Raw genomic sequence first — 15,609 nt, 5'->3', positions numbered from 1 at the left:
ATATTGCTGGAATATTGCTAAAAGTGGCGTAAAACCATACTCACTCACTCACTATCGGGTTTTGAATAATGTATTAAAATGGCACGTTTTTACGTCGCTTTTAGCAGCATTCCAGCAATATAACGGCGTGGGAAACCAGAAATCGAACCCAGGCCTTTCAGCGTGACGAGCGAACGCTTTTCTATCCCATCGCCCCAAACTCAAAGTCAAGAGCTGATTTATGAAGCAAATACAAAGGGTCTTCCGATTGCCGTTGTCCCTTCGTATCGTCCCTATCTGTGGTATACATGGCACATGACAATAATCCTTACATAACATTTTCAGCGGGTCATAATCCGCAAACAGGTATCATGGATATTTTCCACATACACGCATGCATATCGCAATTCAGATAACAATGTTATGTATATTTATGAAACAAAACGTTCCGCCTTAAGCACTTATATCATCCAATAAAATCAGTTTCTTTACATCATACCGAACATGATTATCTCAAAACGGCTCATGTGCACCGATACACCCCGACGACATGCGATGATAGTCGGCACTACCCCCACGGCAATGGTTGCTAGAGTTTATGACATCAGAGCGCCCAGGGCTACGTCACCGTGTGGTCATCGCAGGCCATAGACGAGCGATTCATCCAGATACCACATTTACAGATAACGCCAGTTGACCACTGGTTGAAATATAAAGAGCTCACAAGCCACACTGGACATTGATTCACCGGGTTCAACACCGCAGAACACTGTCAACAGCTCTCTGACCTGACTCACGCAAACCTCAAGGTAAGATACTTTCATATTCGTATTTATCGAAGTTTCAAGTTTTCATAGCTGTTTACAGGTTTAAAGTTTAGCATATAGAGAATCTCACCCTCGTGTCTTTTGATATCAAATATATCAACACGAGTTGATAAAAGTGGAAAAATTCCGAGGCTTGCCGAGGATTTTTGCCCCTTTTATCAACGAGTGTTAGTGTGGGAGCCAGTTTTGGATGATAAAACCTATTGCTAGATACATTTAAGATACATTTTGGGAAAGTGAATGAGACAGTATTTAGCAATATTACTGTAATATCATCACAGGGGTGGGATGGAGGTGGTGGTACACCAGAAATTAGCTTCATGCATTGTACCCATGTAGGGACTTGAACCAGGGCCCTCGGCGTGACGAACGAGTACTTTATCCACAAGGCTACCCAACGCCCCAGATACACATGTGCAATTATTATAATGTTTGCCATATTACCATGCATCTTAACAGTGAGTGAGTGAGTACGGTTTAACGCCGCTTTTAACAGTATTCCTGTAATATCACGGCGTGTCAGCTTAATGTGGGAGGAAAGCCCAAAGTGATGCAGGTCTCAGACGTTTACCACTTCGGTGAAACCCACGAGCACGGGTATGGTGCTGACAAACCTAGAAACATAATCGGGGCGAATCGGGATTCGAGCCCACAATCATAGGTTTCTGGTGTGTCCAAGGGACGCAACTCTGCACAGCGAATGACGGCCATCCGTGCCCCCGCATCTTAAATGTAATACATTTGTTGGGTGATTAAGATATCGGAAGTACTTTATTGGTAAAGTAAGAAACTGGTAAATATAAAAAATATATTTATCAATGCATTTGTCATTTGTAGCACCATCATGTGAAATGTTTTCAAATACTATAAACACATCGAAGGATTATGTGTCAGTGCAGTGACGTCACAGCTTAATCCTTTCGTTTCAGCTCCTTTGAACGGACGGCATAATGACAATGGAGAAATTGTGCGGTGTCGCAGCAGTGCTGCTTGTTGTCATGGTAACGCAGACCGAGGGTATGTACGTTTGTGAAACATTTTGTATGCACTTCTGAGCAAAAGAAGTATAAACATGAAAATTGAATTTTAGAAAAATTAAAACCTTATCAAAATGTTTCTCGACTGAAAACAGTCCTCGAAACACTGCAAACTTCAGGTCAAAAACACAACTATGACACCCGTATTAAATACACCAGCATCAAGGGGGTGGGTCAAATGTGGGTTCGAATCCCGGTTCGCCCCGATTATATTTCTAGGCTTGTCAGCACCATACCCTTGCTCGTGGGTTTCACCAAAGTGGTAAACGTCTGTGACCTGTATCACTTCGGGCTTTCCTCGCTGACACGCCGCGATATAACTGCAATACTGTTAAAAGAGGCGTTAAACCCAACTCACTCACTCACTCAACTTTTTGGAAATGTAGGCCTCATAATCCGACATTCAAATGTTAAATGACTGAACACAAATCAAATGCTTAAAAACGTCGCTAAAGTTATATTGAAGACGTTGATCATCCATACTAAGTTGTTATCAGTTTAATATTCAGCTTATATACGATAACCATGGACCTCGAATTCTAGTTTAAGTTTTTTAATATAAATTTACGACCTCGTGCTTTCTAACATGTACAGGTAATGAATGTATATAACTGCATAGTCACAAGTCTGGAAACAGAGACTTGTACGTAAGAATTGCCTTCTTCAATATCATTTATCCTTTAGAGGGGTATAACCGAAAATATACTGCGTAAATATAAATAAATAAATAAATAAATAAATACATACATACATACATACATACATACATACATACATACATACATACATACATACATACATACATACATACATACATACATACATACATACATACATACATACATAAATAAATACAAAAATAAATAAATAAATAAATTTTAACGTTCATAATGGTAAATTTATGATGTCAGTTCTTGTAAATAAATGCTTCATAGATTGCTTTTTTAATTATTAAGAAAAAAAAGCACTCGAGGCAAATAGAGGCATCGATTACATCTATGAACGCAATAATGCAAGGCAAGCTCCGTCAATTTCATGAACAGCCAATCAGGAGACAGTATTCGATGAAGGCGTTTGTGTGTGTAACGTAACATTGTATTTAATGTAAATGCACAAGATTTAAATAAATAGATCTGTCTGTCCAATAACTGTTGTGATCATATTTCAGCCGCCGCCTGTGTGAACAGCACCGACTGCGGCGTCAACGCCAACTGCGCCAACTCCACCTGTGTGTGTGATCCTGGGTATCAAGGAGATGGCACCACCTGCACCAGTGAGTACCATCAGCAGGGAGACTTTCAGAACATAGTGCTGATTACAGTCGATGCAATAACTGTTAATCTCCGAAGTATACGCCTTCCTTTACAAAAAAAACGTTAAGCAAAAAAAAATTGACTTTCGCATTTAATTGAAATGAACAAACGATAAAACAATTGGTTAAAAAAAGTGCACTTGACAAAATACTTTTGTGAAGATAATTTCTCAACTTTTGTAAAGCCATGAAAATGCGTATTTCGACCAAAATATGGCTCTTGACATCACTGTTGACAAATATATTTCACATCTCGATAACACTATCAACAATGTTTGACTTTCGAATTTATCTGACGTGAAAAGAATGAGTAAAAAAGAACGTGCATTTGGCAAATTACTTCGGGAGAGATTAAATCATTTCCTTCTTAAAAAATGCCACAAAACAGCATTCTGATGGACAAAATTATTATTGACAATAGACGAGACCTTTCTGATCTTTCACGTCCTTGACCTTCAGCTATATGCAGCATGTCGGACTTCCTGCTGGGAGTCGGGTTCCTCGCCCTGCCAGGGGACTGCAGTCGCTTTGTCCAGTGTGACGTCACAGTACCCAAGGTGCAGTATTGTAGCTACGGCACAGTGTGGAGTGACGTCATCAAGACGTGTGTGAGACCAAGGGACGGCAACTGCAGTAAGTAGCACAAATCAATTTGATACAAACATTCAACAATTGAGTCAAATTTAATTAAGAAAAAGTTCACTACAACTGTTTCCAATAGGATCTATAAGGGCTTAGCCTAGTGGTTAAAGCGTCCGCTCGTCACGCCGAAGATCCGGCTCCCATTCCTACATGGGTACAATGCGTGAAACATTGGTAACTAATAAATTGTCAATACATTGAGTGAGTGTTTACTATGTGCTGAAAAGCCTCAATGAACAAAATTATCCAAAGAAACCTTTGATTGTGGGTTCGAATCCCGGTTCGCCCCTATTATATGTTTCTATGTTTGTCAGCACCATACCCGTGCTCTCGGGTTTCACCAAAGTGGTAAACGTCTGAGACCTGCATCACTTCGGGTTTTCCTCCCACATTAAGTTGACACGCCGCGATATGACTGGAATACTATTAAAAGCGGCGTTAAACCCCAACTCACTCACTCACTCAAGTTTTTGATTATTTCATGTTTTCCAGACAAGTGCAGTGGACAGGCTGACGGCGTCGAGCTGCCCTACCCCCTCATGTGCAACTCCTACTGGCAGTGTCAGGGTGGGGTGCCACGTGCCATGTGTTGCCCTGTCAACAACACCTTCGTGGATGGATCGGGGTGTGTCAGTGGGTCATGTGCTGACACCTGTCCTCCTGTCCAGGCTAATTACACAACAGGTAAATTCACGTTAATATACTCCTGTCAAAGCTAATTACACAGCAGGTAAATTCACGTTAATATACTCTTGCCCTGGCTAATTACACAGCAGATAAATTCACGTTAATATACACCTGCCCTGGCTAATTACACAGCAGGTAAATTCACATTAATATACTCCTGTCCAGGTTAATTACACATCAGGTAAAATTCACATCAATATACTCCAGTCCAGGCCAATTACACAGCAGGTAAATTCACGTTAATATACTCCTGCCAAGGCTAATTACACTGTAGGTAAATTCATATCAAAATACTCCTGTCGAAGCTAATGACACAGCAGGTATAGTCACATGAATATACATCTGCCCAGGATAATTGCACCTGAGGTAAATTCACATTACTATACTCCTGCCCAGGCTAATTACACAGCAGATAAGGTGTTATTGCATATTTTTGCATATTCAGATTCTGTAAAGACACGTACTTATGTGAACAGTTATTGAAATCAAAATATAAAACACACCCCTTGCCATCACACAGATCCATGTGAGTTTACGCCCTCTAGCGACGGTCCCGAGTTCTACATGGAGACAGTGCCCGGATTTGGTCTCATCAGGAGGGACTGTCCCCCCGGCACCAACTTCAACAACGTCACCTGCGGCTGTCACGACGTCGTCAGCGTTCCCTCACCTCAACGTAAGACTCAAATCAGATATTTGAATTTTCTTGCTACAAACTATATGTATAACAAATTCTCAATTTTCAAATAAACATTGCTCAATGTTATTAATTATTAACATTTTCAACACGTTGGTGTAAAATCCGATCTGCTACAAACGATATATATTGAGGAATCTCTATCTTAAAGCAACCTTCCCTCATTCCTGGAATTATGCATTCCAGTGTGCCCTATGATGGCTGACATCTACTACGACAACGCCACCACCGCATTCGTCGACAATTCCACCAACAACGCCTGGATCCAAGTCAACAACGTCGCCCTTGGCAACCAGCCAGTGTTTTCCGGTTCCAGTAGTCTGGCCGTTTTCGCTCTGGCTGGCGTCACGTATGGCTCCAATCTGGAAATCGACACCGTCTTCTCTGTCAACCCCTCCTCTCCCATCAACGACCAGATTGTCCTCCAGAACGGCAAATGTGACGACAACGGAGCTTCCTTCATGCTCTATGTCAACGACGTCCCAGGCAACGCCTCCATCATGGACGTGACCTTCACCCTTCAAACTGGCAACTCCGTCGTCGAGATCAACTCTACCTTGACGGTCGACGTAAGTGACGTTTTTCAGATGTAACATAATTATTGTGATGCAACTGCTGTGATACATAATACGGACAATAATATAAATAATACAAATAATAAAACAATTATGTTGCCGTATACAGAAAACCACCACAGTGAGGGTTGAAGTCAGGTACCCAACCCGCAGCAACAGCAGCAACTACTCCTTCACTCTGTTCGACGACGACACCGACATGTCTCTCACCTCCGCCACGGACGCCATGCCTGTCACAAGTGAGTTACGTCATCTTGACGTCATCCTCCGCTCTTTCAAGGCGATGTTGAACTTACTATCTCACTTATCTGATATTTCTTGGCCTGTTCTTTGACTTTTAAAGCATAATGAAAGTCACAAATCAACCCAGACCTGACCAGCCGATCCAAGTGCCCTCTTACGACCTGCAAAGGTTGTTGGGGATATATTTGTGCCCAGAATGCCGGCTCCTGCTCTGTTTGACCAAATCCCACTTCGGAATTCACAAAAGGCGTCAAATGCACTAAATTCTGTACATCTGACTCCAATGCGTTTGCGTCACATCACACCCCTCGTCGACCTTGTACATTGAAATAGATTCCAGTTTCACAGTCTGATATATTTTATGCATGTTATATTAACGCAAATGATGTGTCTCTCTCGCAGCCACCATCACAAGGAAGAACGCAGCACTACAGATCGGGAGTGGAGACTGCACCAGTCAAGGATTCTCTGGATTTGTTGGATCTATCTTCAAGGTAAGCATTATCCGACATTATAAAGTGCTTCTTATACACATATAAATATATTGACAATAACGTTTTGACACAACTACGGATGGTCATTATTCCATGACATTCTTTTAATTATTTTTATTTTATTAACGATATGTCATTATGCATTGATTACATGACATCACAGAAGAATATTCTTATGCATAATGAACATTAACATGCCATTAACAGCAACACTCCAGCTATATGACGGCGGTCTATAAATAAAGTCTCGACCAGACAATCCAGTGACTGATATCATGAGCATCGACCCATACAATTGGAATGCGATGGCATACATCAACCAAGTCAGCGAATCTGACAAACCGGTCCCGTTAGTCGTCTCTTCCGACAAACATTCTAACGCGGATACGCCAATGAAAGGCAGCCTACATGTACTTGTATTTGATTAGGATATCCCAACGAAGAGTAAAATATATCGATTCTTTGTTAACCATGTTTTGCGAAGTTTTATCAATATTACGACGAGGTACACCGTAAAAGGACTTGACACATTGTAACCATGTAGGGGACTGAACCCGGACCTTCGACGTAAAGAGCGAACGCTTTATCCACAAGGATATCGCATAGCCCGAGTATAGGAGCACAAGGTTCATTAACAGCTGACTGCAACCTATGTATATCAAATTTTGCTGTGGGTACGAATCCTCAATGACTCTTGCATCAGCACAAAGCTTCTGTCCTATTGGTGTCACAAAAACGCTTAACGTATAAAATCTTTACTTCTTTGACATGTTGTCTACTTTTAAAATTTCAAATCGGGAATCTCATTAGTGAATTAAGTATTATTGTTTATTGTTTTACAGGCCGGAATACGAAGCTGCGGATATGGGATCTAGAAAAAAACAGAACACAGTTTGCTTGCTTTGGGGGCAAATGGGAACACTGTATCGAAGGATTTGTACACAGTACAAAGCTCGGTCTGCCAGTCAAGTAACGACTGGTTATGTATCTATGTTTCATGTTCGTCAACTGACCCAGAGACGACTTGAATAGATCATCAGCATCACATTTCAACACAATTATTATAATTTATTCTTAAAATGATTATTTATGACTTTATTTATAACAATATGATATTTATTTTGAATAAAATAAATGAAATCGTCTGAATGTGTTGCACATAATATTGTGTTAAAGTACCCAAAACGTTCAATTTTAACGATTGTCCACGGTGGAGAGATGGCCTGGTAGTTAAAGAGTTGACTTCTCGTGCCTAAGAACCAAGTTTGATTCTGAAAATGGTCATATTATTATTTTTCACTGCCGCTTTAATCGTTACACAGTCTCACTCAACAGTTTTTTGACGGACCATGTTGTAATTATGCCACAAGAAACTGACAAGATGTTACAACGAAGTAAAACAGCCCCATGTCCGTGTCCTTCAAACTGATATATCATGATATATTACTCAGGCCAGGGTTTTAACAGTTACATGTACAGCATACCAATCCAAACTGAACTAAGCGGTATGGTTTCTCAATATGCGGCATGGTATCTCAGTGTGCTTGCAATATAATTAAGTCGGCATCAGTTAGGACTAGTACAAGCACACACACACACGCACACGCACACGCACACGCACACGCACACGCACACACACACACACGCACACACACACGCACACATACATGTGCATGCACGTGGATATCTAAGTGTAATAATCTTGGACACGACGTTAAACCCCATCTCACCTCACCTATATTTGTTGAGTCATCCTTCTCAATTCTTTTTTTACATTTTTATTGCATGTATTCTCCCAGTTATATGAAACGCATATGACGTGTTGACGAGAACTTGTAAAATGTATCAATAATTCTGGACATGACTGCTGCATATTTGATTATTTTGGAAAGTTGTCTGTCTTTGCTGTTTATGTTCATAAATGAGGTTTCCGTGTGGGTGAGAAAGTTTGGAAAATGACCGCTCTAGTGGATCCACCACCATTACCACAATAAAACATTGATGTCTTCCATGACCTGGAAGTGAGTGAGTGAGTGAGTTAGATATGACGCCGCTTTAAAACAAATATTTCAGTTATGTCACAGAGAGTTCGCTTAATGTGGGAGGAAGGCCCGAATTGATGCAGGTCTCAGACAACGTTGGTGAAACCCACTATCACGGATATGGTACTGACAAACAAGGAAACATAATCCTGGCGAAGCCGGATTCGAACCCACAATCCTGGATTTATGGCGTGCGCAAGGGACGAACCTCTACACAGAGAATTGGGGCATCTTACATGCTCCAGTTTACAGATGTTGCAATAGGTGCTGTGACGGAATGGTTACACGATCTAATGTTTGTTTGAGCAATATTCCAGATATATGACTTCGGTCTGTAAATAATCGAGTCTGGACCAGACAATCCAGTGACTGACCTCAAGACAATCGATCCACGCAATTGGGATACGATGACATGACAAAGTCTGTGAGCCTGACCACCCGATCCCGTTACTCGCCTCTCGCGAAAAGCATAGTTGCCTTTGACGGCAACCATGGGTTGCTGAAAAGCTATTCTGTCCAGGATCTTCACGGCTCTGCATGAGCTAATGCCCCATCCACAGTATTTACCATATCTGGCCTCAAGCAACTTGCGTGGTCAGAGAGTAAGGAGGATCAATATAGTAAGCTATATTCTCCTTTTTCTTTATGTTGGTTTGGTTTGTTTGTTGTCTAACGCCGCACTCTGCAATATTCCAGCTCCATCACGGCGGTCTGTAAATAATTGAGTCTGGACCAGACAATCCATGGTCATCGATCTTCGCAATTGGGATTGATTACATGCATCAACCAAGTCAGCTAGGCTTGACCACCTGATCCCGTTAGTCGCCTCTTACGAAAAGCATAGTCGATTTTTACGGCAAGCATAAGCAGTTAGGGAAAAGCTGAGTGTAATATAGTAACTTGCTATATTCTCTTTTTTCATTATGTACTGGTTGGCATATATTAACAATAAAATAAAAGTTGACATCCATAAAATCTCTTCCTCATGTGTATCACTTCTAAATGCCTTTCAAAGACTTCATGTCGTAACTGTAATAAACCTACAGTATCCCATCTTCCCGAGGCAAGAGAGTTAACTGACCATAAAAGTCCAGTTTCCACACTTGCCGAACTAGGCTGGTATTATAGAGTTACATTTTGGCTGGACTGACGAGTCTATGCATAGTCCAATCAAAATCGCGCAACGAAATCGAAATCCGGTTCGTAAACTGTCTTCTAGATTTCGGTCGATTGCATAATTTGCAAAAAATTGTGCACCGCCAACTCGTTGTCAACAGATATTTTCCAAATCTTTTCATGATTTTAATCAAGGTGCACACGTGATTTGGTGCACTTTGCGATGTAAGACCCGTTTTATCACAATATAGATCTTGATTATCGATCAGATCGTCCTGACTGGGCGCCACCATTTTGTGTGAAGCAAACGCAAGTGATGCAATCTGATTGGTCCATAGGAGGGACTTAAAAGGGACATAACTGGTAATAGCCACTGGTGGCGCTACGATCGAGCCGAGTAATTCCAGCCTAGTTCAGCAAGAGTTGAAACTGGACTTTTGAAGTCAGTTAACTCTCTTGCCTCGGGAAGCTGACAGTATCCCAAATTAAACAACTGGATTGACGATATCATGTCGGGGAAACTTGTACATTCACGCCGGCAACACGTTCAGCAGCTGTATGACATGCATGTCATACGGGTTCTAAAGGTATTTAAGGGAAATGAACTTCTAGGCAGTAGCGTAGATACAAATAGTGCCAATAGAAAAGTCATTGGTATGTTCATGAATTGGCAAGTTTATAGTCAATACATGTACATGAATGTTTTATTGATGTTGAAAAGGAAATGCCTTGACATGTTTAAAAGCCAATGGAGTGGAGATAAATGATTATCAGTAAAAATATTCTTGTGTTTGATCTCATAAAAACCGAGGTGACAATTCACAAAGAAAGCTCACACGTTTCAATAACGACTTAATATCGGGTGTAACCTCGTTGACCTGAATACCACATGGACAATGCCGTCGAAAGATTCCCACATTGTTCAGTGTAACAACTCGTGGAATTTCATTCGTTCAGTAAAACATCTGCTAGATTCCGCAACGTGGCTTGATCATCCGGTCTGTCAGCAATCCACCCCTGGAGAAAATACCCAGCATGTTTAATCAGTTTAAAGTGTCAGCCAAACTAATAACAAACAAATGTTGAGATCCACCAAGAAAATTCCCTGTTCAAGCTTAAGTTGTTGCATACCACCAATAAACCTGCTGCGCTGCCGGTCTCTTCGGTTGTAAATATCGCTTCAGTGTCAACACTGTCGTGCAGTAAATGTGACTTGGTTGATTCATGTCACCGTATTCTGTTACGAGTCGATCCCAAATTCCGAAAGTCAGCTAAGCCAGAATTATGTACGTAACAAACAACCTGCAAATGGCATACAATCAACAATGGCATACAATTAACTGGGTTTACAAATCAATACCAATTACTGGACATCAGTGACAATGGTAGTATGCAATAGAGTGGTAGTACAATATTCAAGGCAGTATCAAATACAAAATATGATGGCAGTGGTGGTGGCAAAAGTTTCCCTTGTAATACTATACACCTCTCTGCAACAGTAGTTATGCTTCCGAGATAGGCCTAGGCTGGGAATCTGGGTGATAAGTAGTTTTCACACCACCGCTGGTCTTGAAGTAATGTCAGATGAAATGTGAAATGAGACAGGCAAGCGCCCGCACCACTTATTGTTGTCTAACTAGCTTCCAGCACTTTTCACACAGTGCTGGACCAGTCCAGTGTCACTAGAACATCACAGAATATTCCACATGTTTCTGTTACGCTTGACATCCATCCATCCGTAAGTTTACAGATAATTCGAGCATCTAAATATAATAATTACCTTACCACTGCTTAAATTAAATAGTACCACATTCCTGACAACTAACCGTTGTTCAAATACAATGCAATGAACTTCTACTGAATCTCAAGAGAAACAATGTATAGCAGTCATTGTTTAGCAATAAGTTACACTGCCATATATCAATCCCAATTACGTAGATTAATGCTCATGATGACAATCACGACATTGTCTGGTCCAGACTTGCTTATTTATAGGACACTGTCATACAGATGAAAACCTGTGAGTGCGGGTTAAATAACCAACAAACAATAGTATGAATGAATAAATCGTTATCAAATTGTAAAGTGGCTTTTTCAAGAACATTTTTTTTAAACTGCCATGGAACAAACAACTTTCAGCAGCGTTGGAAATGTCATGTACTGTGATTGGGACGTGTAAAGGCTGTCACTGCAAAACAATCTTAGTTATAGATATGCATGCATATTGCTTCTAAACACGAAATGCATGAGAATGGTATGTATCACAACCTTGTATATACATGTAGACAACATCTCCGAAGTCACATATTGACAACACATACATTTTTTTCATATGCTTACATATCGTACGGATTATTCAATTTGTTGTTGAGTACAAATGGAAAATATGCTGTGCTTGCACTGCTAGCGGTGCCTATTGTACGCTTTCCGCGAGCTGACTACCAGAAATAATGAACTACCACTGTTGGTGAGTGAATGAGTGAGTGAGTGAGTGAGGTTTTAAGCCGCTTTTAGCAGTATTCCAGCAATATCCCGTCGGGGGACACCAGAAGTGGGCTTCACACATTGTACCCATGTCGGGAATAGAACCCGGGACTTCGGTGGGACAAGCGAACGCTTTAACCAGGTAGGCTACCCGACCGGCCCCATCACTGTGGCGTTCGAAAGTAAATGAAATATATAATTGATAATAAGGAGTTAACCGTTTCAACCTTCCTCAATTTATTATAGTTGTGGTGGTGTGGTTATGTGGTGGCACTTGATCCTGTGCACAGCGCACATATCACAGTTCATGTGAATTAAACAACACTGGTCGCAGTGTGTAAGTTGGTGACGGAGTATAACATTGACATGACTTGGAGTTTCTGGGGCTTCGGTTCTGCCCGACACTGAAATGGCATGTCTCCAAATGTAGCACATGTTGTGTATCATTATGTACTTGACTTTGATCGAAAAATGCATCTGTTCACCCATCTGCGAATGGGTACCTGGTAGGATAGATAATAATATGACCGTAAACCTTGTAGCACCTTCATAGATACTTGAGGTGTCTACTCCTCAGAGAGTTGAGATTGACCTTCGAGAGCACACTGGTCCATTGACAGGAATAATACTGGTGACATAATTATCATGATTATGATTATGATTATTATTATTATTTCAATAAAAAATGAAGCAAAGACGGTTTGGGTGATTCTAACACAATCAGGCTGGTTAGGCTCATCATTAGCTCAGGGGCCTTGCCCCTCAACACGCGCTGCCTAGTCAAACCCACCAAGAACTTTTCGGAGAATGTGAAGACTCCCCAATACTCCAGGCTTCTGCATTACCCCGATTGTCTGAAGGGCTGTATTCCTGGTAGCAAACCCGGGTACTCTCCAAATGTCAACAGATTGGGAGGTGCCAAACCTAAGGCACCGAGAACAATAGGGGCTCGGACAACTTGGTACTTGGGATGCAAGCGTGATCGAGCTACACCATTATGTCGTTTAAGATAATGGGTTTGTGCCAAAGATGGGCATCCACTGACAAAGTGTTGGACAGTCTCATTATATTCATTACATAATCTGCATTTCATATTCACAATTTGATGCAAAATCACACATTGACGGTTTCGAGTGGGAAGTGACTTGTCCTGAGCAGCAAACAAAAAGCCTTCTGTTACACTTTTCAGGCAAGACGACCTCAACCAAGCAAAGGACTCTGCAGGGTTGCAGATCTTCTCAAAACACTGCACATAAACTCGATGCAGTGGTCGTTCTGATAGCCTCTCTTTTGAAAACTGAGTCTGGGTTGACTTGATATGGCACTTCGTTTGGGTGACACTCATTTCTGTACCGTCCAGCAGAACAGAACCATCAACAAAATCAACACCGACATTGAGATTACGTCCCACATCCTTGGCTCGTTTTAGAAAACTGTGGAATGCCTTGTTTTCATCATGAGTCTTGACATGCTTCACAAGAGGATCATCAGACAAGTAAATGTGCGCAAAAGTGAACAAAACAATTCTATCATGAAGAGCCTCAACGTTAATCAAAACACGTCCTCCCATAATGATTGGTAAATATAAGCAATTGAGGGAAGAGCGAGGGTGGAGGGATCTATTGTCTGACATGATTCTTCGTGTGAGGGTGTCAATACCCAGAATATCTTCTTTCGTCCAATCAACAACACCAAAGGAATATGAAAGGACGGGTACAACATAAGTATTCGTGGTTTTAACTTTATTGCGAACGTTCATCTCTGAACTCCACATTTTCTTAAGTCTACATTTGTACTCTGCCCGAAGTTTGTCCTTGATATGGGCATTCTGGAGTTTGTCCCGAATCTGCATCCGTAAGTTCGTATAGGACTGACCTGCCACGAGATGGTCAATAACTCCTCCTCCAAATAAACTGACTGATCCTCCCTCTTCTACCTTGCCACGTTTCAGATGAAGAATGTTGCATTTGTCGAGTCCAAAGGACATGCCGATATCATTAGAAAAGGACCCGACAAGGAGAATCTGTTTTTAGAGTGTGGATCCTCCATTGGCAATAAGTTCAAGGTCATCCATGTAAAGGTGGTGAGTCAGGGGTGTTGGGGAGGTCCAGGATGATAACCTTGCCAAGCAAAAAGCTTAAAGGATTTAATGACAAACAGAAAAGCAAAGGACTGAAAGAATCGCCCTGAAATATTCCTCTTCTAATAGAAATTGGTTCCTAAGGCACCACCTGCCCCTGCGAATACATCTCAAGTTGAGTTGACCAGCAATTATTTAAAGACTTGAGTAAAACAAGTAGTCGCCCGAGGAGGTCAATACATTCCAGTGACTTCAAAATCCATTCGTGAGGTACAGAATCATGAGCTTTTCTGTAGTCTATCCAAAACACGTTGAGAGGTTACGGTGGTAAGTTTTAGCCTCTTCAAGGATCATTTTCTGAACCAGCAAGTGATCCTTACAACCCAACCCCATCATCCCTTTCTGACTCCTTTCTGCTCCAAGTAGATAATGTCATTCGAAGTGCAGTACGATGACACAATATATGTAAGACACCCTGTAAATAGTTTGTACTGTGTGTTCAAACAAGTAATTGGGTTTAGGGTCACTCAGATCAACTTTTGGGGGGAGAATTATTAGTATAATCAATTGATAGGGATAATACTGGTGACATTATTATTATTATTATCATCATCATCATCATCATCATCATCATCATCATTATTATTATTATTATTATTATTATTATTATTATTATTATTTATGTTTCATGTTTTCACAAAAACAAATCATGTTATAGATTTTATATTGTTCAAATGTTCTTATGATCCTTGGCATGTAAGGAAGTGTTAAACAAAATACATAATGTTAGCAATAGCCAATAGCAATCAAACATAATTCTGGAGCGATTAAGGGTTTCATCTGTTTCAAGACGTACTACCATTAGTAAGGAACAAAGCCAAACCAGATTTTAATAAACGACATGTATATTAAAAACATTTTATTTACAAAATATACATCAGCAAGGACAATGAGTACGGAAACATACAAAATGAAAGTCAGTGATGTGAACATGAAGATAAGAATTGCATGACGCATGTAAATCTCGGCATCGACCATCGTGTGTGTCCTATTTGTATATAACCACTTGTCAGCGATGTGAACATGATGATAAGAATTGCATGACACATGTAAATATCGGCATCGGCAATCGTGTGTGTCCTATGTGTATGTATATAACCACTTGTCAGCGATGTCAGCATGATGATATGAAATGTACTGCATATGTTCGTCTCGGCACCGCGGTGCACGTGTTTCCTATATGTGAACATCCACTTTCTGTCAAAATCCTCTGCCGCAGCTACGAATTCCAGTCTGCAAAAATATAAGACTGTTAAAATGCGCCACTAGTAGTGAAACAGTTTCTATCAGATACGTCGTTAAAATGAATGGCGATTGAATTAAACCCCCGTAAT

At 40.8% G+C, this 15,609-nt stretch overlaps 2 protein-coding genes across 4 annotated transcripts in view; one reads left to right on the top strand and one right to left on the bottom strand.

Annotated features, from left to right (window-relative positions):
* Positions 1–673: 673 nt before the first annotated feature.
* LOC124122907 (protein PIF-like) lies at positions 674–7,406 on the top strand. Its single transcript, XM_046486102.2, has 10 exons — positions 674–788; positions 1,736–1,823; positions 3,012–3,116; positions 3,615–3,788; positions 4,290–4,481; positions 5,005–5,160; positions 5,368–5,750; positions 5,866–5,995; positions 6,402–6,493; positions 7,336–7,406. Exons 2-10 carry the CDS (start codon positions 1,757–1,759, stop codon positions 7,366–7,368), a joined length of 1,332 nt encoding a protein of 443 aa, XP_046342058.2. The 5' UTR covers positions 674–788; positions 1,736–1,756; the 3' UTR covers positions 7,369–7,406.
* A 7,713-nt stretch (positions 7,407–15,119) lies between these two features.
* Positions 15,120–15,609, bottom strand: part of LOC124122909 (protein PIF-like) — a 10,128-nt gene continuing 9,638 nt past the window's right edge. For all 3 annotated transcript variants that reach the window (XM_046486103.2, XM_046486104.2, XM_046486105.2), the window contains one exon: positions 15,120–15,508. In XM_046486103.2, coding sequence (XP_046342059.2) covers positions 15,476–15,508 — 33 coding nt within the window. In that variant the 3' untranslated portion in view covers positions 15,120–15,475. The remainder of the gene's footprint in view (positions 15,509–15,609) is intronic.

This window comes from Haliotis rufescens, unplaced genomic scaffold, assembly GCF_023055435.1.
Source record: "Haliotis rufescens isolate VD_foot unplaced genomic scaffold, xgHalRufe1.0.p SCAF_18, whole genome shotgun sequence".
Taxonomy (NCBI): Eukaryota; Metazoa; Mollusca; class Gastropoda; order Lepetellida; family Haliotidae; genus Haliotis; species Haliotis rufescens.
Note: the sequence above shows the minus strand (reverse complement) of the source record. Positions and strands in the feature narration are given on the sequence as shown.

Coding starts and splice junctions, on each gene's coding strand:
- LOC124122907 (XM_046486102.2), top strand. CDS start 1,757: ATGACAATGGAGAAATTGTGCGGTGTCGCAGCAGTGCTGCTTGTTGTC. Junction 3,117..3,614: donor AGATGGCACCACCTGCACCA/GTGAGTACCATC, acceptor CTTGACCTTCAG/CTATATGCAGCATGTCGGAC. Junction 5,161..5,367: donor CAGCGTTCCCTCACCTCAAC/GTAAGACTCAAA, acceptor TATGCATTCCAG/TGTGCCCTATGATGGCTGAC.